General features: G+C 46.0%; 3 protein-coding genes across 4 annotated transcripts in view; all 3 read left to right on the top strand.

Annotated features, from left to right (window-relative positions):
• The window catches only part of LOC119015196 (NACHT, LRR and PYD domains-containing protein 12-like), a 208,229-nt gene that overhangs the window by 146,831 nt on the left and 35,555 nt on the right, over positions 1 to 25,843 (top strand). The window lies entirely within an intron of this gene.
• si:ch211-113j14.1 (sterol 26-hydroxylase, mitochondrial) lies at positions 568 to 6,462 on the top strand. Of its 2 annotated transcripts, XM_037091068.1 has the most exons (9): positions 707 to 974; positions 1,486 to 1,676; positions 1,801 to 2,000; positions 2,083 to 2,280; positions 2,371 to 2,534; positions 3,240 to 3,406; positions 4,623 to 4,704; positions 4,872 to 5,087; positions 5,215 to 6,462. In XM_037091068.1, exons 1-9 carry the CDS (start codon positions 756 to 758, stop codon positions 5,329 to 5,331), a joined length of 1,554 nt encoding a protein of 517 aa, XP_036946963.1. In that variant the 5' UTR covers positions 707 to 755; the 3' UTR covers positions 5,332 to 6,462. The 2 variants fall into 2 exon arrangements, with proteins under 2 accessions (XP_036946964.1, XP_036946963.1); XM_037091069.1 differs by lacking the exon at positions 5,215 to 6,462 and having other exon boundaries at positions 568 to 974; positions 4,623 to 4,740; positions 4,872 to 5,013.
• Positions 6,617 to 24,861, top strand: tmem198b (transmembrane protein 198b). Its single transcript, XM_037091104.1, has 5 exons — positions 6,617 to 7,388; positions 20,597 to 20,855; positions 20,935 to 21,516; positions 22,109 to 22,311; positions 22,593 to 24,861. Exons 2-5 carry the CDS (start codon positions 20,699 to 20,701, stop codon positions 22,743 to 22,745), a joined length of 1,095 nt encoding a protein of 364 aa, XP_036946999.1. The 5' UTR covers positions 6,617 to 7,388; positions 20,597 to 20,698; the 3' UTR covers positions 22,746 to 24,861.

The raw sequence follows: 25,843 nt of genomic DNA on the forward strand, positions 1-25,843 counted from the left end.
TATATTTATTTCTATGTTTCTTATGTTTTTATATTAAATTTCTGTATTTGTAATATTACAGTTTGCTATTAAAAGTACAAACTTGTTATAAGCAAACATTAGATAATAATAAATAATACATAAATAAAAATGTAAGAAATAAAGAAATAAATGTGTTTTAAGTACATTTACTCATGAAGAACCACTCGCTGTATACTTTAATATTATTTCTATATTTCTTACATTATTACATTTTATTTCCGTATTTGTTTAATATCACAGTTTGCTATTTAATGTACAAACAGTGATTATAAACAAACTAATTAAAAACACAAATAAAATATTAGAATATTGCTGTATAAAGAAACTCACCTCATACTTTTGTTTTTTTCTATATTTCTTACATTTATTTTATTAAGGCATTTTTTTTAATCCATGTAATTGTTTAACAGCACAGTTTGCTGTTAAAAGAACAAATAGTGATGATAAGTAAACATAGAATAATGATTAAAAACATGTTAAATATTAAAATAGTTCTGTTCAGATAAACTCACCTCATACTTTTATATTTGTTGTATTTCTTTTTAAAATGAGGTCGTTGTAGTTTCACTGTGCGGCACCAAGCAGCACTTCCGGTCCGTCAGAGACGCAGATGTAGTTCCACAACCTGACCAGCAGAACACACACACACACACACACACACACACACACACACACACACACACACACACACACACACACACACCGGAACATCCAGCCGTCTCGCAGCTCGCACCATGGGCTCCCCGGCGGCCTCAGCTCGGGCTCCCCGGCTCGCTGCGCTCTGTGTCCGGACACTCCCGGAGCTGCGACCCGGCGGCAGGAGGCTGAACGTCCAGGCGGCGACAGACGCGGGGAAGCTGAAGAGCATCGATGAGCTGCCGGGACCGAGTCTGTCCACCACCCTGTACTGGCTGTTCGTCAGAGGATACGCGGACAAGAGTCACCTGCTGCAGGTACCCAGTGACGCGACGCTTCAGAGGTTCACGGTTGTTTTATCACAACCGAGTCTGACCCGCTTCTGTAGAACCGGAGAACAAAAGCTGCCTTCATGGCAGGAAACGCCTCACAGATCAGCTGCAGCCGACTCTGAATTCAATGTCTGTTTCTGTGTCCTGTAGAATATCTTTACTCATCAGATGAAGGTTTCATCAGGGCTCAAGTTATGATCTTTACTCTGTGGGCATCTTAAACTAATAAGTACATTAGTAGCTCCTGTCACATCCTCAGGGAGACGATTTCTGCCAGATAAACAAAAAGAAAACATGAAAACTAACATCAAAAGTCATAATTATGAGATTAAAAGTTAAAATAATGAGATAAAACTCCCTCAAAATTGTGATTCTAAAGAAGATTCTGTGTTTTGGTTGAACATTTAATTCTGAGTTGTGACTGAAGCTGCTATGATGTGATGAAGTGCTGAATAACTGCACAAGTACTAAAATGAGAGCTGTTATCATCCCCCAGGGTCTGCAGAGGAGTCTTTATGGGCCCATCTGGCGCTCCAGGTTCGGCCCGTACGACATCGTTAATGTGGCGACTCCAGAGCTGATCGCTCAGGTGATCCATCAGGAGGGGCGCTACCCGGTCCGAGCCGAGCTGCCTCACTGGAAGGAGTACCTGGACCTGAGAGGACGGGCCTACGGTCTGCACGTGCAGTGAGGAAACACCTTATTTTTCCTCCGCTGTAGCAAGTGTTCATGAGAAAATACCCTTAAATCCTTTAAATTGTATTGGCGGAGTCCCTCCAGTTTGTAACCTGAGGGCTGTTTCACTCTCCAGCACAGGACCGGCCTGGTACAACATCCGCAGCGCCCTGAACCCCAAGATGCTGAAGTTGCGGGAGGTGTCGTCCTACGCTCCGATCATCCACCAGGTGGTCGGAGATCTGCTGCGACGCATCGAGCTCCTCCGCAGTCGCAGTCGGGACCAGGCCACCGTCTCAGATGTGGCTGCTGAGCTCTACAAGTTCGGATTTGAAGGTGCGTGTCGCTTCATCTGAATCCGGAGGTTGAGCTTCACTTCAGGGGGTTTTGAGTCCTGTGAACTATCCCCCTCCTGCAGGTATATCCTCCATCTTGTTTGAGACCAGGCTGGGCTGCCTGCAGGAGGAGATTCCCAAAGACACGCTGCGGTTCATCACCGCCGTCAATAACATGCTGACGCTGTCCGAGACCGTGGTCCTCTTCCCCCGCTGGAGCCGCGGCGTCCTCCCCTTGTGGAATCGCTTCGTTCAGGCCTGGGACGACCTCTACGATGTGGGTACGGAACGACAACAAGAAAACAGAAACTCCAGTTTTAGATTTGGTCACCAGATAGATGTTGTTCTTATTTCTGTGTTTTGTACGGCAGCCAGGACCCTCATCGACAGGAGAGTGGCTGAAATTGAAGCTCAGGTGTGCGGTGGCGAGCCGGCCGAGGGCATGTACCTGACCTACCTGCTGTCCTCTGACAAGCTGTCCAGAGCCGAGGTCTACATCAGCATCACCGAGCTGCTGCTGGGAGGAGTCGACACGGTGAGGAGGAGGATGGTGGTACCGGTCCATACCTGCACCCCGTGAACACACACGCAACTGCTGACACACATTTGCATCATATATACAATTCTTACTTCCTTAGACTTACAAATAAGAAGTAAAAGCTCAGTTTGTTGTTGTGGTTTCACATAAACTCCACTGCTGACGTTTGGCAGAAATCATCTAACTCGCAGAATCAGACTGAAAACGTTACAGTGTGGATTTCTTCAGCGTGACAGATGTTGTACGTGCTCAGACAGCTTTCAAGAATCTCTGACACACGACTGTTGTGTAAGTGAAGTTGTTGAGAAAGATCAGCAGAGAAAACTTGAGCAGCATCGCGGCCGGGAGCAAGACAAACACAACCTGCAACAACAGAGACAGACGCGATCGCGAGCACGATCGCAGCTGCTTTGTTGCTGTAGTGTGTCGAGCACTCGCAGAGCTCGTCTGGCTGCATTCCCAGGTCATGTTGAGGCCTGTTGACGTCGGTTAGCCGCGAGCGGGAGTTTTGTGAAATCTTGGTTATCTCAGCTGTGACGGTACCCGAGGCTGAGGTTGTCAAGGTCAGACTGATGATCACAATCTGAGTCATCAGCATGGAGAAACAGAACGGATGGATTCACCTGAGGTCAGTGGAGCAGATTGTTTTTGATAAATGATGAAGTTCTTCTTCTTTGTCCTTCTTCTTCTGCCTGACGTCAGACCTCCAACACCTTGTCCTGGGCCTTGTACCATTTAGCGAAGGACCGCTCGGCTCAGGACCGACTGCACGGCGAGGTGAACTCTGTGTGTCCGGACCGACGGGAGCCGACCACAGACCAGCTGACCATGATGCCGTACCTGAAAGCCGTCATCAAGGAGACGCTACGGTATATTTTATCTGTGCCTCTTATTAGTGGAAACAACTAAACTTGGGGTTTTCTCATGATAAACTCATAAACATTTGATTTGTTTCTTCCTCTGTTTTTTTTCCCCACAAACACACATTTCCATCGACTTGTTCTGTCTTGTAGCTCTGAAATCATGAGTTCATGCTTGTGAAAGTAAAAATTCTGATGTTTTTATACCTTTAGATTCTGTAACTGAGCCCCTTTGTGACTAGGAGTGTCTAATTTGGGATTTTAAGGTACTTTTCCTCAGAAGGAAACTTTAGTGCGGGTCAGAGCAGGACAGGAGGGAACATGAGGCCAAAGATCCTCTGAGCCAGCTGAGTCAAAGGAAACTTTCCACTTTACTCACTGTTTCTTTTTCCAAACTCTCAGCAGTCGTCTCAAAACCCAGAGCAGAAAGAAACGAAATGTCCTGTATCTGTGTTGCGTTCTGGTGCATTGACTTTGTGGGTGTTATATTTGAGTCTGTTCCAGTATCAACACAAGTGGTTACTTGTGTGTGCGGTTGTGTTTTTCTCCACAACAATGGCGGCAGTGAAAGTCGATAAGTGTGCGGAGGATTGGTCTCTGAACGCCGTCAGCCACATTAAATACTTACAGATCAGACTGAACAAACATGTTTGTATTTGACTTTAACGAGGAGTTGACGGCACGTATGATTTGTAGCACTGGCTCCGCCCCTTCTCGTCCTCTACAACCAATCAACCGCTTTTCTGAAACCTGTTTCCTGTGGTTACATGTGTGTTTGTAAGTAAACTCAAATATACCGACAATTAAGTGAAGTCAGACTGTATTTAAGATTTGCTTTTTAGAAGCATACGTGTGTATAGTTTAGAATATACTCACAACAAAGTGAACTTTATAGAAACACACTATATTTGTTTTTCGTGCATCGAAGTGCAACTCAACAACATCTCTGTTATGTTTTAGTGTTAAAGGATCTGATGACATTCCTATGCTTTTCTTTCTGGCATCAGATGTTAAATTTGTCATCTGGTTTAACAGACATGAAGTAAATTAGGAGTCAACAGAGGTAAACAACATGAGAACGAGCTCAAGGACTCGTTGTTCTCTGATCTGGATCCTGATCTGGATCCTGATCTGGATCCTGATCTGGATCCTGATCTGGATCCTGATCTGGATCCTGATCTGGATCCTGATCTGGATCCTGACTGTCTCCGTCTCTCTCCACCAGTCTTTATCCGGTGGTGCCTGGAAACGGACGATTCATTTCGGAGAATGAGGTGGTTGTGGACAATTACTGGTTCCCGAAGAAGGTAGGAAGGCCAGAACAGTCGCCAGAATAAATAAAGGTGATGGACTTCTTTCAGTTATGTCGTAACAGTTGGCTCAAGCTGTACTCAAAAAACAAAACCAGCCAGAAAGTGTCTCCTCAGAGTTAAACTGAAGCAGCTGATGTTTAAAGGAGCGTCTTTCTTTTCAGACTCAGTTCCACCTGTGTCACTACGCAGCCTGTCACGATGAGACGGAGTTTGTCGACCCGGAGCGCTTCATCCCGGACCGGTGGCTCCGCGACGTGGCGCCCAGCAGCGGCTACTACCGACACCACCCGTACAGCTTCATCCCGTTCGGTGTCGGCGTGCGGGGCTGCGTGGGGAAGAGGGTGGCGGAGATGGAGATGTACTTCGCTCTGTCCAGGGTGAGTCTGCAGTCTTTGAAATGTCGTCCAAGAGCCCAAAGTGACGTCTTCGAGAATGACCAAGAAAAGCAGCAAATCTTTCGATGCTTTTACTTTGAAAAGCGATTAATTGATTATGGTCTTGCAGCTGATGCAGCACTATGAGGTCCAGCTGGAAGACGAGTCTTCGGTCGTGGAGCCGAAAACTCGAACCCTGCTCATCCCTGCGAAGCCGATCAACCTGCGCTTCCTGTCCAGAGCCTGACGAGGGCGCCGCTGAGCGTCAACAGAACGCGTCATCGCTTCCACTCAACCAACCACAGCCCAGTCTAATGTTGCTTTTTAAAACCTTTGACAAAATATTTTATCTGCTAACGATTCATTTCAGGACCAAATTCAAAAACTTAGTTACTGTACTTGAGAACAAGGTTCAGGTATTTGTATTTATCTCCCTCTGAACTTTCTCCTTCCAAAACAGGCTCGTTAGTTTAGTTTGATTCATTTGAGGAGAATTATGGATTATTTTTATTTGGCGTCATTGAACAGGATCAGTCTGTCAGTGCAAAGCTAACTGAAGCTAATGTCATATTAATACAATTCAAACCATCCGTCAGAGGGAGAAGTTTACTGTGATACTTTTACTCCAGTAAAGAATCAGTCGGGGTGAGATGTGTGGAAATGTTCCACCTCTGACTCTCTTCAGTCCTTTAACTGGAGTGTTTATCTTTGAACTGAATGAACTCAATGCTCAGACTTTGCCTTGTGCACGATCACATGATAACAAGATATCATATATTATCACTGCATGTATTCGATACATCCTTGTGCTGCAAAGCTTTCCAGCTCAGTGAACTTTGTGTTTATCACAGATTTCATTCATCCATCTTGTTTGCAAAGAGGCTGATGAGTCAAAGTTCGACGAGTCAGATCTGGTTTGACATTAAAACAAAGGTGTGTTCAGTAGATGCTCCATGTTCCTCTCTGGTTTAATAACTGGTAAGTTTGAGGATTTATTTACGGTTTAATTTGACCCTGTTCCCCCTTTTTTTATTTTTCATATTTAACAGAAACATTGAGGAAGTGGGAGGAAAGAAAGTCATTTAACAGCTTTTATCTGTTTCATTTTGATATATTTTAATACAGCTATAAACCTTTCCGAGCACAAGATTTATTTTTTATACCAAACGTTGATTTAACGACAACTTTAAAGAGTCGTTAAGATCAGTTTCTAGTTATTTAGTTGAACTGTAATCGCTGTAACGCTCCTGCACAGTTTTCTCTGACGATGTGCTTACAGAATAAAATTCCTTTATATGTTTTCTTTCTAACAATGTGAATGTTTTTCTCCATTTGAGAAGCTGCTGTACAAATAAATATGCATATATTTATGGATGTATTTCTGTTCAGTCTGTCTTTGATTCTTCTTGTTATGTTGTTTCATGTCCGTAAAACAATGAAAAGTTTATATTTTATTTGTCTTGACTTCAGTTAAAGATGTTTCTTTATGACCTTTCATACAGAACAGATGTGAAAATGAAGTAGTTTAAGAGTCTGTCGCCCTCTGCTGGACACATCCGGGTCACGTTTTACCAGAAAGCTGTTTTTGTTATTTAAGATGTAGTTACAGTCTCTTCCTGCAGGGGCGCTGTTGTGTTTCAGGTGTAGTTACAGTCTCTTCCTGCAGGGGGCGCTGTTGTGTTTCAGGTGTAGTTACAGTCTCTGCCTGCAGGGGGCGCTGTTGTGTTTCAGGTGTAGTTACAGTCTCTGCCTGCAGGGGCGCTGTTGTGTTTCAGGTGTAGTTACAGTCTCTTCCTGCAGGGGGCGCTGTTGTGTTACAGGTGTAGTTACAGTCTCTTCCTGCAGGGGGCGCTGTTGTGTTTCAGGTGTAGTTACAGTCTCTTCCTGCAGGGGGCGCTGTTGTGTTTCCTGGCAGCGCCGTCATTAAATATGATGCAGCCGTTTTGATTTTAGCGTCACTTCTTGCAGTGGAGGCCACCGTCTCCTCCCGCTGCTCCGAGCCTCCATCCATCCCTCCATCATCAGCCGAGCCTCCCGTTAGCACGCCTCCTCCTGGCATGTTTAACCCGGGTTATCGCTCCTCCGGCCCGGTCTGAGTCCGTCCCCCGCCTCATGGAGGAGTAGTCCGGAGGATCCAGCGCCCTGCAGGCTGCCGCCGGGGCAGAGAGGCGGCTCCACGCCGACGGGAGCAGCGCAGGTCCGGGGAAGAAGACGGTAAAATGGCCGGTGTTTCGGGCTCTGGAGGATCCGTTTGCCGTCATGTGAACGCGGACGAGGCGCGTCGAGCTGTCGGGGATGATGAAGGTGAGCGGACTCTTTTGTTTCTCACAGACACACACACACACACACACCTGCTGTCACACATGATGCAGGTGGGTGCAGCTCCAGCACAGATGGAGGCCGTGCTGGGTGGAGAGCACCGACGCTCTGATTGAGGTCAGCCGGCTGCGTGTGATGGAGGCCGGGGTCGGTGGCGTCTGACCCGGGCGGCCGCAGCGGGGTCGATCCAGATCCAGATGAATGGATGAGGTGATGTTTAAATGTCCGAGCGGTCCCTGAAGGGGTCTCAAACAAACCAGGAGGACGTTACAGTCACAGGTGTCTAATCTGTAATCTATAATCTATAACTGAGATGTTATACTGGATTAATTGATCTCTTGGATTAATGAGTGATTGATCAGGGAGTGATGTCATGTTTCACTCAGCAGCTGGAGGAAGTGCTTCTGTTGGTGGAGGTGTGTGAGAGGCTGGATGATGATGTCATCTGTTTCATATCAACCTGGAGATGCGGGAATCTGACGTCACTGGATGTAAAGAGCAGCTCTGGGTTCATCTTGTTCTGTTGAGGACGAGCTGAACGACTTCACACTCTGATTATCTTGATTCTGATTTGCAGCATCGATGTTGTTGTATATCAGACGGAATGATCCTTTTCACATCATGATGGTCATTATCAGATGATCTGTTGGACGCTCGGACGTGAATATTTGATTTAAAATGGTGTTTTGACACATTTCACTTTTAACAAATGAGTCTGTTTTTCAAATGTCATGGATGGATTTACTGTAGAAAACAAACAAATAGAAGAGAAGCTAACAAATGTCAGTATATCATCAGGTTTCCTATTGGTCGGTTACTTCAGCATTTAAATTTTTATATAAAAACACAGTTTGAGGATCGATTACAAAACAGATTAAAAAACTATTTCTCAGAATCGAAGCGGCACAGAACCAGAAATCCAGACTTTGAGTCCTCGAGCTCTGAAACATTGGATCCTACGTTTCCCACAATGCAGTTCAGTTGTGACTTTTCATCTTTTTTCATTTAATTTTCCCGCCCAATCAGATTTAACCCCGATGACATCACCGTGACTTCATCATGGTCGACCAAATCTTCTCCGGTGCCTCAGAGAAAAACTGAGTACAAATTAATTTGATATATTTGATTTGATTTGAATCCTCAAACTCCTGACAGATACGTCGAGTGAAAAAAATCCCCAGCATGCATTGCAGTTACAAGCCAGGTTGAGTGTTTGTTAACAGCAGCTCGATTCTGACTGAACAACTGTAACTGTCATCATCTGGGAGGTCACTGAAAGGCATTCTGGGAAATGTAGGACGAGCTGGGTGTGATGAGTTAAAGTACAGTGACGGCCGACAGAACTCCTCGATGTTTTGGATCTTTTCGGTTATGAAACACACGAGCGCGCCGGCCCGATGAAACCCTGCAGACCTTGAACTCGTCTTTGTGTATTCACTGTGTGTCGGGCGGCGCGGCTCGACCACGCAGCCACGCCGAGGGAATGAAACTGCCACAACACGTCGCTTCGGATCCGCTAGTGGGTCAACGACTCCGGCATGGTTCTGCTCGCATCCTCCCTCATCCTCCCTCATCCTCCCTCACGGCTGCTGCAGCTTCAGTCTGATCAACAGTCTCGAACTGAATCATCGATCATGTATCAGTGAGATCAGACCTACAACTTCTGATTGATCCATCAGACGTGTCGCTCGTCTCGGATCCCTTATTTGTTCTGTTTGATTCAACCCGGTCTGAATACTTTACGTTTGAGTGGGTCAGATTTGTGTTTTGCTCTGGTTGTTAACACTTTGTCAGGGTGAGAAAGACATCGTGGTCTCTAAAATGACGGATGGAGATGATCCGACTTCCTGTGAACAACTAGCTGTTGTGTTGCTTCAGGTGTCTTCAGAAAAACCTTTTTACCCGACAATAACGTCTCTGAATGTCCTCAGCTGTCCCTAAAAGTCTCAATAATCAATAATATTTATTATGTTTGCTGTGAAAACTCGTCCTCCTGTTGTGAATATTTGCATTCCTGTCCAAGAACCTGCAGCGTCAGCGACTCGTCCTCCACCTTCCTCCACCTTCCTCCACCTCCCTCCACGCTCACAGAGCAGCTGTGTGGAGATGGAAACACACCGGTTGTGTTCTCGTGTTGCATCGCGTGTTGTTTTGTGTTTCCTGCCAGCAGCAGCAGCCGTCTGACAGTCTGCTGGTGTCCGTGTCACGGTTCTGCCACGAGGCGTTCAGGGTCCAGCTGTGCTGATCGGTGCATCGACGTGGGTTAATTAGTGTTGAGGCTCAAACCGAGAGCTGCCAGATGTTTGCTCTGTGTTACAGGCTGCTGTTGAACAGAGGAGGAGCCGGCGGCTTCAGGACAGTCAAGACAGTAACTGATCCGGCTCAGTCCTCTGACTCCATCCATCTGCAAAGTCTGACACTTTCCAACTAAATTAACCGACCTCACTGATAAATTCTTCTTCTCTTTCCACCAGAGAGGTTGACAGGAAGTTTATCTCCTGACACAAATATTAAAGCAGCGGAGGACTTGAGTTTCACCTCTGTGGCCTCAGCGGAGGTGAAACAGATTCTTGTGAGTGTAAAACTGGAAGTCGCCTCGTTCAGACTTCGCTTCATTAGTCCGCGCAGCTGAAGCCGGAGATAATCGGGTCGATGGCGGCTCCTGTGAGGACACGTGGGCTGATCCTGCACGTGGGCCGGACGTCGATCAGCTCCAGATAATTACAGCCGTGTTTATTAATTATTGATGAGGCCTGGTGACAGCTGACGGCTGCCAGGCTGCTGCGGTTCATCAGGTGTCGTTTCTCAGGATGTTTCTGTCACAGGTGGAGATTTAAATGTTTCCATGACTCAACACAGATTGTAGGAAAATATTGTGATATTGACTTTTTTGGAATTATGGGGTGTTTGGTGTGTTAAGGACTTCCTAAAGATCGGATCATCGGAGCTAAACTTGTTGAAATGGATGTCGTCTGACAGGAAGTAACACCTGTCGCTTCAGGTGTCTGAGAGGAAACGTTACGTAAGACGATCACGACCCCAGAAAACACGGAGGGAGGAAATTATTCTTTCTTTCAGGGAAACAAACTGCATTTTTACTGATGATCAGAACTGTGTTTTTAATCCGATCGCAGATTAAATATATAGTTTTAAGAATTTGCAGCTGTAATCTGTTAAGTAACTGTAACTGAAGTTCTCAAATGTAGTGACGTGGAAGTGATGAGTTGTACAAACTTGAGTGAATGTACTTCCAGGAGGTTGGAGCTTAAAAAGTGACTCTACTTGTTCAAAAACATTAGTTTGTGTGATAAAATCCTGCAGAGGAAGAAGATAAAGTTTCTGTTCATGAACCGAGAGGCATCACGAGCTCCTTCTGACTCGCTCTCGTCCCGACGCCTCAGAGGTGCCGTGGTGATTTCTTCCTCTAACGCTGCGTTCTGGTTCGTCCTCCATGGGAACAAACATCATTGATATTCCGGAGCGGCTCCCTCAGGGCGGCGGTGGACGACGGTTCAGTCATACTGAGCAGCCGGATGAAGACGGAGTGAGAGAGAGGAGTCTTTGTTGTGGAGGATGGTGCTGGCTCTTATGTAAGAATGCTTTTAGTTCCTGGAAGTCCTCAAACGTGCCGCTGCAGGTCAGGACACCTGAGAGCGACCTGCAGGTCGGTCAGGAGGAAGCAAAGGTTTTTATCAGACTGATGGTGCGATGTTGTGTTGCATCATGGGGAATTTATTGAAGCTTGATTCATTCTGGAACCTAAAAGTCTTTCATCATTGATGATCAGCAAATTCTTTTACGATTAATCTGAAAAATGCGTTTTAAAAAAAAACTGGCGTCTCATTTTTAGTCACCACAGTAACAGCTGGAAATAAACAGCTGGGAAAGTTTTCAGTGTACTTATAGAAACATCTGCTTCTGACTTCACAAAAACAGCTGGAAATGTTCCTTCATGTCTTCAGGTCTCAGATATCTACTGTTCTGATTCAAACTGCGCTCGGCTGTTTGTCGACTCACTAAAACAAATTAATTTGCTGTTTTTTTTCATAGTAAACTGAATATTTGGACTGTTGGTCACAGAAACAAGATATTTAAAGCTTCTGGAGTCTGTTTATCTTTTTATTAGATATTTTAGACTGAAGCAGTTTGTGTGACAAACAGCCTGACGTGGACAAACACCTCCTGTCCTCCTCCATCTTCATCTCCTCCTCCTCCATCTTCATCTCCTCCTCCTCCTCCATCTTCATCTCCTCCTCCTCCATCTTCATCTCCTCCTCCTCCTCCATCTTCATCTCCTCCTCCTGTCCTCCTCCTCCTCCTCCATCTTCATCTCCTCCTCCTGTCCTCCTCCTCCTCCATCTTCATCTCCTCCTCCTCCATCTTCATCTCCTCCTCCTGTCCTCCATCTTCATCTCCTCCTCCTCCTCCTCCTCCATCTTCATCTCCTCCTCCTCCTCCATCTTCATCTCCTCCTCCTCCTCCTCCTCCTCCTCCTCCTCCTCCTCCTTCTCCTCCTCCTCGTTGACGATCAGCAGATTCTCCACATGCTGTTGTAACTGGAGCAGCTCATTCACTCTCCGCGTTACGTAACCTGCTCAGCGAGCGTCTGACGAGGTGTGAGAACGCCTCGGCCTCTCGGCGCCGGCGGTCGTGCCTCATCTCAGCGAGTCGTGCGGGTGTTTGTGGGTGACAGCCGCCGAACGCTGAAAATAACATTCATCTGCACGAGTCACGTCATGTTGTCCTGTGATGAAAGGTCACGTGAGATGATGCTGAATCACCTTCTTCAGATGGAGATGACGAGTTTCTTCCACTAATTCAAACAGTTCTGATGGTTTTGGTTCCATTTCGAGTCCGAAGCCACTCGGACAGTTTGACACCGGAGATTTACGGTGACTTGGTTCTGTTTTCTTTTTGAAAAAGCTGTTTCACTGAAGCGGATCTGCAGTTTTAAGGCTGCCTGAACAAGATGAATCATATCTGACCATATTTCAAGATACAACGTAAGTGATAACCAACTTCCAAGCTAACGTCACTGTTTGATGGTGTTACATGATGTAAAAAGTTTAGACTGGCTCTGAAATATCAATGAACATCTTGGACAATCGAACAGATATAAGACAGGAAGTAGCTGAGTGCTAACATTAGCGTCCAGATGTTGTTTTACCTCGAACCTCATGTTTTCTGTTGCTGATCAACAGGAAAGTGTAGAAACGAAAAACAACTTGTCTGCAACATCATAAATAATGTCATATATATATATAAACTATATATTATCAGATCTGAAATCTCATTGGCTGGAGGCTGATGTGGAAGTGACTCAGGAGAGAACGTGGATCACTCGTTGGTTGTTGTTGGCTGTAGGGCGGACGTGGACTCGTCTCTGGTGTCTTTTTACAGATAAATTAACTAAAAAACATCTCTGATCGCTGTTTGTTTAGAAGTGTTTGTGTTGTTTGTTTGCTGAACTGTCTCACGTCGACTTCAGGATCGACAGTCAGAAGTTTCAGATCAGGTTTCCTTTCGGGAACGCTCAGAATTTCTTGGAAAGCAGAATCACCCGTCATGTCTTCAGCATGTGGACCTGTTGGGTCATGTCGTGGTCTCACCCGCCTGACTGAGACACGTGATGACACACACACACACACACACACACACACGCAGTGATCTCGTCTGCACACGGTCACGTTTCCACTGCAACAAGTATTGATCGACATGTGCAGAAGGGACGGTGGCGGCGGTCAAACGTTTCCAGGCCAATTGATGGCGCCCGTCTCTCCGCCGGAAGCCGACATGTAGAACCGGTCGGTGACACACTCGGTCTTCCGCTGAAGCTGCGGGACGTTGGCAGCGTCGCTCCGAGCTCGTCATGAACACGCCTGTTTCTGGCAGCTCCGCCGGCAGCCTGTTACCTCGGATGGCTCGTGATCAGCGCTGAGAGACAGAACGAGGTCTGTGAGCGTCGAGAGCTCCGGCGTGAGGAGGAGAGGGAGGACATGCTGCCGCCGCCGGCACACCGGATCATTTCTCAGGTCAGAGATGGAGAGACGAGCAGGTTCAGGATCAGATTGTGTCGTTGGGGTGGAGACAGTGGACGATCAATCACTGTGATTGATTATCAGCTTTCAGTGGAGCCTTGAGACTGTTTTTGTGTATTTGTGGTAAAGCTGATGGTGTCAGAGGTCTGAATCTGATTCATGATGAAGATCAGGATGATTTCAAAATGACATTTGATCAGTTGATTTGTAAGATTTTTCACATCTCAGCTGCTGAATGATAATCATCAGATGTCGACATTAATCAGGATATTGTCAATATATTAGCATCTTTTTTATAAAATGTGCTGCAGTGAATTAACAAGAGATTTATCACAATGAAATAAACAAGAAAGAAATGGAAACTTTCCCATTTTAAACACCTTCATGGTCATTTTGGAAGAGATTTGAGTTGATGTTGAGCACCAGTAAACTTCTGTCGGCTCACTTATGAAGCTCCGAGTGTTTTTGATTCCTCTTAATACAGTTCAGATCCATTAATACTTATATTGGATTTAATTTTTAAAGGGCATTGATCAGTTATTAGTAATCAAGGACGTCAGTATCTGATCTCGTTCACTTTAACAGTTTTATTTTGATATCTTTAGAAATTTGAAATCAAAAACTTTCAGTTAAATCTTTCTTTAACTTTGTTCTCTGTGTTTTGTCTCTGTTGGATATAAATAAATGACCCTTTAAATACGAGTGTAGGTGGATAAGAGAGTCTGTGACTGTAAGTTTTAAAGCTACTAAAAGAAGGATTACTGTGATGACGAGCTGACGATCAGCTGCCTGTCGGTCAGTTTATTGATTAACAGACGATTATTTCGGCCCTGGTGGAGATGAGAGCAGCTCCGTCTGAGTCCGGCTCACATGTGAAGAGTCGTTTGGTGTGAAGTGTAACAGGATGAACACGTTTTGTTTTTAAGGATCTGAGACTTTAAAGGAGCAGTCCGTGTGTTTGTGTCGCTGCACCTGAACAGAAATGTCTGCCAACACGTGGACGTTTGTGTTTTTCCTCCTCTTGACTCATCGTCACCGGTGAAGCGGTTTGTGGAGGAGCAGTGAGTAATGCTTCATGACCACGTTACGTAACAACGCGGTGGGAAGGCCACTGGCGCTTTGTGTTTTTCTTTCTCCTCTCCGCTCTCTTTCACTTCACCTCTCGTCTCCAGCTCGTGTCCACAGTCCATCTCCAGCAGCTGGTGTTTGTGTGGAGGAAGAACCGTTTCAGAGATTCAGGCAGTAAAATATGACTTAAAAAAGGTTTTATTTTAAGATATAAGATAAATATCAGGACTGTTGGTTTTTATTTTATTACCACATTTAGTTTGATACTTTGGAGACTCCTTGAATATCCAGTTAAATGTGGTGAGTAACTAAGTAAATCTACTCAGGCTGCTCGAGTATTTCAACACTTCCTCCATGATACCGTAGAGAGAATCACCTCCTTCTTGTTTCCCACCTGACCGTTAAACTAAACTCTCCTCTCTGTTTTGTCTTTAGTCGTCTCCTGATATCTGCGTGTCTCTTGTCTTTAATATTTGTTGTGATTTGAGGATTTTATTTTGAGTTCTGTTTCCAGCGATGACTTATTTTGGGCCCCCAGCAGCAGGTCCAGGATCAGTCATGCTGCCGGTCGGTTGTGTCGTATCGCTGCTGTTACTCACCTCCACGAGGCTTCGCCATGAGTCACGTTGTTCACGGTGGACGAATCAACACTTGATGCAGATTGAACTGAGTCAACATTTAAAAGTTGTCAGAGCTCAAAGTGACGTCTGTAAACTTCTCATTTTGTTCCACCAGAAGTCCAAAGATATTCAGTTTAAAACGATATGAGAACATCTGATGAATCTCGTTGACTAAATTGATTAATTGGCTGATCATTTCTCCGTCTAACTGCTCACGTCAGCAGAGTGTTGACACGGCGGATTAGAACCAGAAGACGTACAGCTGAGTGTAGTAAACACATGGAGGACCAGACGCTGGCTGGTGAGGTCACAAGAGTCCAGCCGTCTTATTGGCTGAAGCTGGATGACAGACGAGTTCGACCCTGCAGGGATTTAAACATCTGGGTGTCGGTCAGTGGACACAAACACACACAGCTGGACAGGAACACGAATCTTAAAGCAGCATGTGTTTCCTCTGATTTTAAATATGTTTGTTCTCAGTTTGTGATCGTACTCCGGCACCGCGGGAGGCTTTTTATCACCACACAGAAGAGCAGAGCAGAATTTCTGGAACAAAAGTGTTTTTAAATAAACGCATCACGAACAGATTTCATGAGTCACAGCTTTATGAAACCTACACAGACCTCTGAGCAGCGAGCGCCGACTGGAACGTCTGCGCCGGAAGAAAAACACAGAGCGTGTCGGGAAAATGATCAAAAGACAGAAACCAGGAGTGAGACGCTCAGAAGTCATCGAGGTGACAAAGAAACCGACATCAAACACGGATAATGAGTCTGATTCTGCTAACGAGGTCGAACAGAACGAAGACGCAAAAATCAGAAGACGTTTCTGAAAAGACGTTTGTGTGTCTGAGCTCACTGAGATGCAGGAAGACGAATGAATCATTCGTCTGCTCACGTAACTGAAAACAATTATCTGTTAATCTCGTACGACGTGACAACAGATCAGAAGGATCATTTAATTAAGTTGGATAAGATGATTATTGATCCAGCTGAGGACACAATGGGACGTTTCAGGACTGTTTCCATGTTGTTTTGAGAAAAAACTGAATGTGTCGCAGTCGTCATGATGGACTGTAGTGACTGATGCAACAGCAGGTGCTGAAATTCAGGTATTCAAGGTATTTGGATACACACATGTTGCAGCCTCGACCTGTTCAAGAAGGCTGTTGAAGAAATTAAGGATAAAACTGAATATCTGCATGTAAACAGAGTCAGAGCTGTTGAATGAGAACCACAGTTTGCTTGTGACGTGGGAAACTTTACGGCCTTTTCTTCAGCTGAAGTCAGTCTGAAGTGACGTGACGTGGACAAGCTGTCACAGTCGCGCTGATGTTCTGAAGCTTCAGCGTCCATCAACACTGAGACGATGACGGTGATGTAAGCTGATGACTCGCCTCTCGTCCTCTCTGTGTGGAGACGCTGCCTTCAGTCCGGAGCTCTCAGAGTTCTGTTGGTAGAAAATAAACAGAGAGAAATCACACGATCCTTCCACAGCGACCTGACGCATCATGTGGTTTCCCGCCCGTCTGTGTTCTCGGTGTATTTATAGCCACAGTTTTTTGTTTATTCATGAAAAGGCTTCGTTCAGACTGATGACGTCAGCGGTGGAAGTGTCTGCACATCTGTGTCAGCGTGTCTGATCCACAAACTCTATGAACCGTCTTTAACTGCATGTCCTTTGTTGGGAGCGGACATTGATCTCTGTGTTGGGATTCATTGTCTCTGAACGCAGCGTATCGACCGGCCGGTGCTCCCTGCAGAGGAAAGCTTACAAACTACTTTTAATTACACGACGATGAGGAGCTCAGTGTTCGTCTCTCTGGATTTTCAGAGAAGTCTGTTTTCCCATGACTGGTGCATCCATCGGCACCGAGTCTGTGGCGGAGTCCGCCAGCAGCAGCAAGCTTTGTTCTCTTAGTGACAGTTCATAGCGATCTGTCGCTAGCTGCCATCCTCCGCAAAGCTTTACATGGTTTGGATGTTATTCTCACCAGGGAACAAAACAACACGCTGCTGGTTTGGATGGTTGAGAAAGAAAGAAAAATGGAGATGATGGGAACACACACACACACACACACACGCACGCACACACACACACACACACACACACACACTGAGGGGGAACACACGGGCCCATTGATTGGCTCTCCTGCTGTTGCTATGGAAGTTTAAGCTGCTCTTCCATTGGTCAGGCTTTCGGACCTGGGCCAACTGCCGGCTGTCTGTCAGCATCCCCGCGTCGTCATGGCAACAGACAGGAAGCAGGGCGGCTGGAGGAGAGCCGTGTTGTTGTTGTTGTTGTTGTTGTAGATTGGGACAGAAGAAGAAGAAGAAGAAGAGTTTATTTTCTCTCTGTGCTGTTTTTTTTGTTTTGTGTTTTTTTCCAGAGGATGATCCGTCTGCAAACATTAAAGCTGCACGTTTTTGATCTGCAGTACAAAACAGCTTAATGCTCACACACACACACACACACACACACACACACACACACACACACAGACGAGGTCACTCTGCAGCGACCTGCTAATCCTCCATGAAAAGATGATTATTAATATGTCATGTTCGGATGAAACTGGGGATGAGAGAACATGTATGTGCGCTCATTCATCAGACACACACACACACACACACACACACACACACACACACACACACACACACACACACACACACACACACACACTCGTTAGTTGTCAGCAGGGTTGCATTTGTTTATTTCGACGTCTCTGGTGTCATCATGTGAGTTCTGGTGTGTTGTTGTGTAGATTAACGACAAGAGAAGAAGAAGATTTGGATCATGGACGCAGTGTAAGATGAATATAAAGCGGCTGAATGTGAAAATATGAATAATTGAAAGCTCGTTTGAGGTGAAGAGTTGGTTAATGCGTAAAGAGACGAGGCGATAAAGCTGAACAAGCAGCGATAATGAGGAAGATGCTTCTTTCTTTTTCTTCTTTGAGCTCCTTCTCCAGGAAAAGAATATCAGCATATCATTTAAAATGAATGAAAAGTTTTATAATGTTAACCAAGAAAAACCTACCAGTGCTTTGGGCTGACACTGAGGACGCCTGACGTTATTTAATATATCGAAACTTTACTAAAAATCAACGCGGTACTGAATAACAACAACAACAACAACTCCGAGCCTACGGCAGCTCTGAGGGGACACAACTCTTAATTGTGCTTTCTGGTGTCGAGCAGTTTGAATCACGATGTTGTGGATTGGTTGTCGCGGCGTCGTCCATCGGCCCAGCTCGAGTCCGCCTGCAGAGAAACATGATAAATAAGATAAAGGTCAAATAAAGAGCAGCTGGATTTTGCTCTCTGTTCAACTCTTCAGGAGTCTTTCTGCTTTCCTTGCATATTATAAAACATGTCAGACCAGTTTCAACCTCCAAACGTGACACAAGCAAGTTATTACCCTCCACTTTCAGGACTAAACCCTCGAGGGGGGTAATTAAGTCCAGACCGAGGGAGAAAAGTAGGCTAAGTGACTGGCAGGAAGGCCGGGATCCAAGTCAGGGGAGCGACAGGAACCAGATGATCGTAGAGGAGGTGAGGTGGTGAAGGAGTGGAGACAGAAGATGAAAAGGAGGAAGGAGAGCGGGATGGTGGAGCTCATGAATACCAAAGTTCCCCCAGACAGACGTTGCATAAGCACATCTGACCCAGAAACCTCCCACCGCCGAACTCAAGTCACCCGGAGAGAACGACAGCAGCCGGGGGAGGAGGGGAGGACGCAGGGGAAGGAGGTGAAAGAGGAAATAAAACTGTCCTCATGCAACTCGGCTGTCGTCTCTCATCACTGTTATTCTACTTTTAGACATCATGTATTCGTCCCTTTAGCTTTTCACCCAGTGTAGATCACTCGGGTCAGAATTTGAGGGCTGAACGATCCAAATAATGCGTCTGTTCCTGTGTGTTTGTGTTCATTTACATGTGGACAGTCATCGTTTAGCAGCACACCTGCGTTGTTCTTGGCCTCAAGGTTGCACCGAGCGAAACAGACGGATGAGGTAGGAAACAGGAAGACGTCTGGAGGAGGAAGGGCAGCAGGAAACAAGGTGAAAGGATGTCAGGAATCGCCGTGCCGCTGCAGGCGTCTGACAGGTACACAGGAAAAACACAGGAAATACAAACAAGGACTCAAAGAGGAAAAGAGTGGAGGCAGATTTATTCAGGACGACGTCACAGGAATACAGATGAGGCTGCAGGGAAGGACGCCAAAGATGAGCAAGGATGTGTTTGAGCTCACGTGTTGTTGTCGTCTGCCTTATGTGTAGTTTTTTATTGTTTGCATTGTTCAGCACCTTGTAACTTATTGCAAGGCGAGAGTGAAGATCGCTGAGCAGCTGCAGACAGTCGAGAGCTTCACCAGACGTCTGTTCTGTGCCATCAAAGTGCCAAAAGATGCATTAATTTCAATTTAGAGAGTTACAGTCAGAAATATGAATGAAAACGTTCCACCAGTCACAGAGCAGCCTGCTGATATTTTTATACCAAGAAACAAATTCGTATGCCGATTTTACAAGAGAGGAACAATTATCAAGCATTTGTCGCTGACATTGTTTCACAGAGTTTATAAAGTGTTTAAAAACTCAACAACCTACAAAAGTCTGTGATTTTTCAAGGGAGTCTGGAGCTGAGGACAGAAATCTGACCTCAGTGAGAACGCAGTGAAGATCAAGCAAAGGCAAGACCGGATTGTTTTGTTTTTACCGTCAGATACAGATCCGTTTTTACAGCAGGTGTAAATGTGGTGAGTGAGAGCTGAGCTATTTGATGTAGACACAAAATAAGATGAAGACAAACGAATGGATGGATACAGTTGAGCATTAACTGCATTAGAGCATCAATCAGACATTTATCTTTAGCTCCTGTGATTGATGAATGAATGAGAGAGGAGCCGTCAGATCGATGTGTTTGTTTTGTTCTGAGCCTGGAGGACGTTGGTTCTCTGGTTCTTTGGTTCTCTGGTTCCTGATCAAACACGGAGCGAGCGGGACGCTGCGATCGTCCTCGCTCCGCCCACCTGCTGTTTTCTGAGCTATTATTATCCTCCGCTTCCGCCATCGGGGGGGAAGCCAAACTGTGTGTGTGCGCTCCTGCGTATGTGTGAACACACAAACTAAATCTGTTTAACGCTGCTGCAGATTTGAAAGCCACTTTATTAACAGGGTAACAGGGTTTGTGGCTGCTGGCAGTGTTGCTGATCCCTTTGGATCATGCTGCTGGGTTTCATGTTTTAGCTTATTGAATTTAAATCGCTTTGACCCGACAGACCTGCCAAGATTTTACCAGCAGTGGATTTATTGATTTTAGCAGTCAAGGCAACCTTTTCTGAAACATTATCAGTCATTCAGAACATTTCCTGAGCTGTTATCTTTTGTACAAGTTCAGTATTTTCACCCAGTGACAGATGAGCCAGCGCTGAACTTCATGAGAACTCTCTCCTCTGTCGGCAGGTGAAACCATGTGGCTGGGTGGTGCTCCCTAGCCTCCCCTCTTCCTCGCCTCCCACCTGATCGCCTCTCCTGCGTCTCACCTCTCCACCTCTCCCGTTCACCATGACTACGACCCTGGAGACGCTGCTGGGCCAGCCGGACCAGGAGCTGAGCCCCGAGCGACTGGACGGCTGCGAGGAGGTGGGCGGCCGCTACAAGGTGGTTCCCTCCGTCGTCTGCTCCATGTGCGGCCTCTTCGGCATCATTTACTGCTTCTTTGGTGAGTTGGTCAGAAGAGTGATCAGTAGTTTTTGGTCATGAAGTTGCAGCCTGGTTAACGTTTCTTCCTCTTACTTCAGGCTATCGCTGCTTCAAAGCGGTGATGTTCCTGACAGGCCTGATGTTCGGCTCCGTCGTCATCTTCATGCTCTGCTACAAGGAGCGCGTTCTGGACACCCAGCTGAGCGTGGAGGCCTCGGTGGGCATCGGCCTCGGCATCGGCACGCTCTGCGGCCTGGTCACCATGCTGGTCCGCAGCGTGGGCCTCTTTATGGTGGGCCTGCTGCTGGGCCTGCTGGTGGCTGTGGCCACCCTGGTGGGCATGGAGGAGCTTTCCGACAGCCCGCCGCGCTCCGTCTGGGTGCCCCTGGGCGTGCTGCTTGGCCTGGGCATGCTGTTCGCCGTGCTCACGCTGCAGTGGCAGCGGCTCTTCACCACGCTGTCCACGGCGGTGTTTGGTGCGGCGGTCATCACTGTGGCGCTGGATTACTTCGTGGAGCTCTTCGCCCTCGTGCTCTACATGTACGAGCGACTGAAAGCGGCGCCTGGAAAGCCCGTGTGCTGGCTGACGTGGGTGGTGCTCGGGGTGTGGCCTGCCCTCACCCTGCTGGGTGTCATGGTCCAGTGGAAGGTGACCGCTGAGGGATACTCCCATACGAAGGGTGAGGGTGGTGCATGTCTCTGAAACTGTTAGTGTGTCTCCAGGGTCCCGTGGCTCCTTCAAGTCCTGGACTTTGACCCCGTTTGCTGTTTCGTTTTTGAAAGCAAATGTCTGCATGTTCATGTCATGATAGGAAAATAAGATAACATGTAATCTGAATTAACGGTTGTTGGATGAAAGCTAATCAATCACATAACAGCACAATAATCAGTTCTTTGGTTTGCTTTAATGGCAGCTTGCCTGAGGCTGCGTAGAGGAGTGTGATGGGGTTTAGAAGTGAAGACGGTCTGTTTGGTTTCCTCTTCAACGTTGTCACTCGGCTGCTGACAGATATTGAAGTGACAACAATGAGGTTTCTTTCTTTTGTCAACAGAAGTTTCATGTCACATTTAAGATGGTAAATAAGGGAAATGGAAAGGAAATTAAAAAGGGAATGGCTCATGAGTTGAGAGCTGATGTAGCTCGAAAACTTAACGAAGGATATTAGTAGAAATGTTTCTGTGATGAGGGAATGCTAACTAGCTAACTAGCTCAACCCGCAGCATTACAAGCGTACACTAGCTAGCTCCTGACTTTAGCTCTGCGCTCCACAGTGATCATCAGCCGGCAGCAGAGGAGGATGCAGGTGATGCGGATTCGTCAGCGAGACGACCGCTACCGCAAGAAGAAGAAGAAGCAGCAGCACGGCTCCACCTCCTCCCACCATCACAACCAGGCCAAGCAGCTTCACACTGAGCCCGCCTACCGCCGCAAACCCAACCCCATCCGCCGCTACGACACGGACGTGCTCTCGCCGGTGAGGAGCCGTGATCTCATTTTTCCTTCCTTTTCTTCACACGTCTTATCTCCAGCTTCCCACCGTGTGTCATTCCTTGTATTTTGTTGTGTGGGTTTTGTAATTCTGCAGCTTGTTCTGTAAACATTTGTCTGCCGGCGACGCCTACAGATCAGTGGAGCGGACTCGAGATTACATAAAGTCTTTTGCCGTTATAACCGATATCTTGATTTTTATGGGTCAGTGTATTATGACTTTCATTTGTCCTGACTGATCTTTCTCTCTTGTCGTTCTCCGTCCAGAGCTACATCCAGAGTTTCAGAGAGAGGCAGGTGCAGGCGCAGCCCTTCCCGAGCCGGCTGGTCGGCCGGCCCCACACTGTGGTGGATGTGGGCTACGACTGCGGCTCTACGACGCCCCTCACCGGAGCTGCCGGACCTTCACTGAGGGTCTGAGCACTCCTCACCTCCCAGAGGCCTGAACACCCCTTAACCAGGGAGACACGTGACTCTACAATCACTACCCCACCTGGGTGTAATCACACCTGTGCTAGAACAAACCACTGCATCTTTCAATGCAATGATTCTGGGTTCAAACATGATCTGGGTTCAAGAGGATGAGAATATGCCGAGGGCTGGATTTACCCAAAATGCAAAATATGTTTAACCCTTTACAAAGTAAATTCTGGATCAAAACGCTCCGCCAGCCGGAGCCGTCAGTGTGGTGCCGAGGTTTGGTGGACCTCTTTTCACAGTCTTCGATTCCACGCACAAATGCATGCAAGCACTTACACAAACACCAACCGCAGCTACAATCGTAAGGGTGGACGTGGGAACCTGAAGCAGCCTGCCGCACGTCACCATCTCAAGTCAAACCGATCAGGGAACGCAGATTCAGTGCAAACCCGCCTCAGGTTCAAACACAGGCATTGTATAAAAAAATCAACATACAACTCCGCCCACATCCAGCGAGCTGTTTCCACCGCTGTTGTCGTTTTTCAACTGATGCTGCAGAAGTAACTTCCTCAGCCTGTAGGCTTCTTACAGTCCAACAAAGATCATCCATAAAGGGAAGTATGGGCCCTTAAATGCAAACCGGGATCTTTCATTTGCTTTCTGTGCCATCCGGACTACAAGAACCGTCCTTGAAAAGGACAGAGACGTCTTTAATGTAGTTTTTAAACGGGGAAACCCTTCGTCACCCTTGGTGCTGGACGATACACTTCTACAAGCGTCAAACTGCTCTCCGATTGGCCGGGGAATCTGTTGTTAACGGGTGCCTTGCCTCTCCACGGACTGAACCATTCAGCAGCAGGAGGGGGGTTACTGGCAGATCTCCCATCGATGGCTTGTTTTTGCATTAAATGTGATCACAGAAGGTTTTTTCAAGGGTGTAGCCATGAAGCTACAACAAGCAGGGTAAAATATATGAATATATATGGAGTGGAGTTGGCTGGTTGTCTTCACAGATGCCTGGATATATGAAGACGATGTGCTTTTAGCAAGAGAGCCACGTTTACACTGGCACCTCGACCTGAACGATCGTACTGACCTGAAATTCATCCACACAGCAAACTGTTCGCTCTCCAAGAGATTATTCACTCATTGATACAATAATTTATTCCATTAGAAAAGCTGAAAGTGAGTTTTCTGACTGTAAAAGTCTGAATCTGAAGCCCCGTTCGCTAAAATCAGTATATATTATAACTCTTAGAGTGTATTGTGATTTGCACTGGTCTACTTAAGCGGTCAAAACGATAATTACCAAAAAACAGATAGTGAAGTAAAACATTTCTATCTTGTACAATAGCTGCTGTTGTTACACTTTATATTCCCTCAGACTCAAAGTTTAGTTAATCTTTGAAAATGATCAGTATTTTCCTTCAGATTCTTTCCTCCACTCGTCCTGTTTCACGCTTAAACTTCTGAGTAGTTTCAAAGAGTTGAAGAAGAGGTTGATGAAAACTAAAAGTCGTCTCTGGAACTGTGATATTAAACCACATTAATTATTTTGATATTAAAAATGTGACTAACAGACGAGGTCCGGCTGAGGTGCCAGTGTGGAGACGGCGAGCAGAGAGTGATCGCAGTGGACTCGTGGCCATACCAACTTGTACTTAGACCAACAACTCCTTCCATCTTGTGCTTTTGATTTTCTTTAATTGGAAGATTTTTTTTTTTTTGTCACCAGTGAAAATGTGAATATTATCGTCTTTCTGATGGAGGCGAGTGGAGTTGTGGGGGGTGTTTATGGTACGTTTTTACTCATCTGTGGGAAATGCATGATCTCACCCCTCCACCTCCGCCCTGATCCGCCCTGCGTGGCCTCCCACCGAAACACCCTCCACCCTTCATGTGCATCGATGTGAAATTTGTACATAAAACACGGCACTTACTAACTTTTATTTGTTATTTCTACCAGTTTCTTTTAAAATTTCTTTTTCATCTCTTAGGATTCTAATTTTACGTTCTTCTCCAGTGGGATGTATTTATTTGCTGATTTATTTATTTTCTGTAAAGGAGAGTGCAATGTCATCACTGTAGGCCGGTAACGCCATGCTTTTAAAAAAAACAAAATGAATTATGACTATGATTATTAAAGCATGTGTTCCTACGGGCCTGTATACGATCCATGTGTGCGAGTCGTCTCTTAGCTCAAGGACACACAGACATCAATCAGCGGGAACATGAAATCCACTTTACTTTTATTAGCAAATAATGTTTGAAAGTCACAAGAGATTAACAGCCTCTCTCTCTCTTTCTTTACTGTGTTCTCTACCTCGCCCTCCCCCAATCTCTCGCTCCATCTTTTTAATCTCCTCCTCCATCTTCTCCTTTTCATGTCCTTCCCCTCCTCGTCTCTTTACCGATGAGCACAAACACACATACAGTTCACCTCAATCTCGTTTTGGACAAACCTCTCACCTCGATGAACGCGAATATAATCTGCTGCTTATAGAAGAAACCAGAAGAAGAATCATGATGTGAAATATATTGTTGCATTTTCAGTGTAGATTTGGATCCGTCTGTGAACATTTAGTGGAGTAAGATTAGATGCTGAAGCAGGATTTGCTCAGTTGATGTGAAACGGTAGATTTTCTGCAGTGTTTCCCACACGTAGACTTCACAGCGTTGTTGTTTATCACGTTTAGATGCTCGTCAAATGTCATCATCCACAACAACAACAACAACACGCCACAGGATCACTGTCGCTCTGTGGGAAACACTGTCCTGTGACATTTAAATGAAACTGAAGAACAGGAAGTGGACGCAGCTCCGGAGTATTTCAATCAGCAGGCCGTCTGAACGCTTTTACACTTTTGCAACCTCGTTCATACGGAAGAGGATTAAAGGCCGATGTGACAAAAACGTCTTTTACAAAAGTGGCCCTAATCTTCTTTCGTACTTTTGGGTCCAAAACATAATCATCTTCTTGTTTAAAATCTTCAGTCTTCATCACTATCTGTAATTTTAATCTTTACTCCCCTGCAGTGATCCACCTTAATCTAGATTTTTAAGTCAAACAGAGAATTTAATGTTTTTGGAGTCAGTTA

The sequence above is a fragment of the Acanthopagrus latus genome, chromosome 24 (genome assembly GCF_904848185.1).
Source record: "Acanthopagrus latus isolate v.2019 chromosome 24, fAcaLat1.1, whole genome shotgun sequence".
Classification (NCBI taxonomy): Eukaryota; Metazoa; Chordata; class Actinopteri; order Spariformes; family Sparidae; genus Acanthopagrus; species Acanthopagrus latus.

What these genes read in the sequence shown, in the direction of transcription:
- si:ch211-113j14.1 (XM_037091068.1), top strand. Translation starts at nt 756, where the DNA reads ATGGGCTCCCCGGCGGCCTCAGCTCGGGCTCCCCGGCTCGCTGCGCTC. An exon ending in GCCTACGGTCTGCACGTGCA is followed by an intron (nt 1,677 to 1,800) that starts GTGAGGAAACAC and finishes TTCACTCTCCAG; the next exon opens with CACAGGACCGGCCTGGTACA. An exon ending in TGTACTTCGCTCTGTCCAGG is followed by an intron (nt 5,088 to 5,214) that starts GTGAGTCTGCAG and finishes ATGGTCTTGCAG; the next exon opens with CTGATGCAGCACTATGAGGT.
- tmem198b (XM_037091104.1), top strand. Translation starts at nt 20,699, where the DNA reads ATGACTACGACCCTGGAGACGCTGCTGGGCCAGCCGGACCAGGAGCTG. An exon ending in CATCATTTACTGCTTCTTTG is followed by an intron (nt 20,856 to 20,934) that starts GTGAGTTGGTCA and finishes CTCTTACTTCAG; the next exon opens with GCTATCGCTGCTTCAAAGCG. An exon ending in GGGATACTCCCATACGAAGG is followed by an intron (nt 21,517 to 22,108) that starts GTGAGGGTGGTG and finishes TGCGCTCCACAG; the next exon opens with TGATCATCAGCCGGCAGCAG.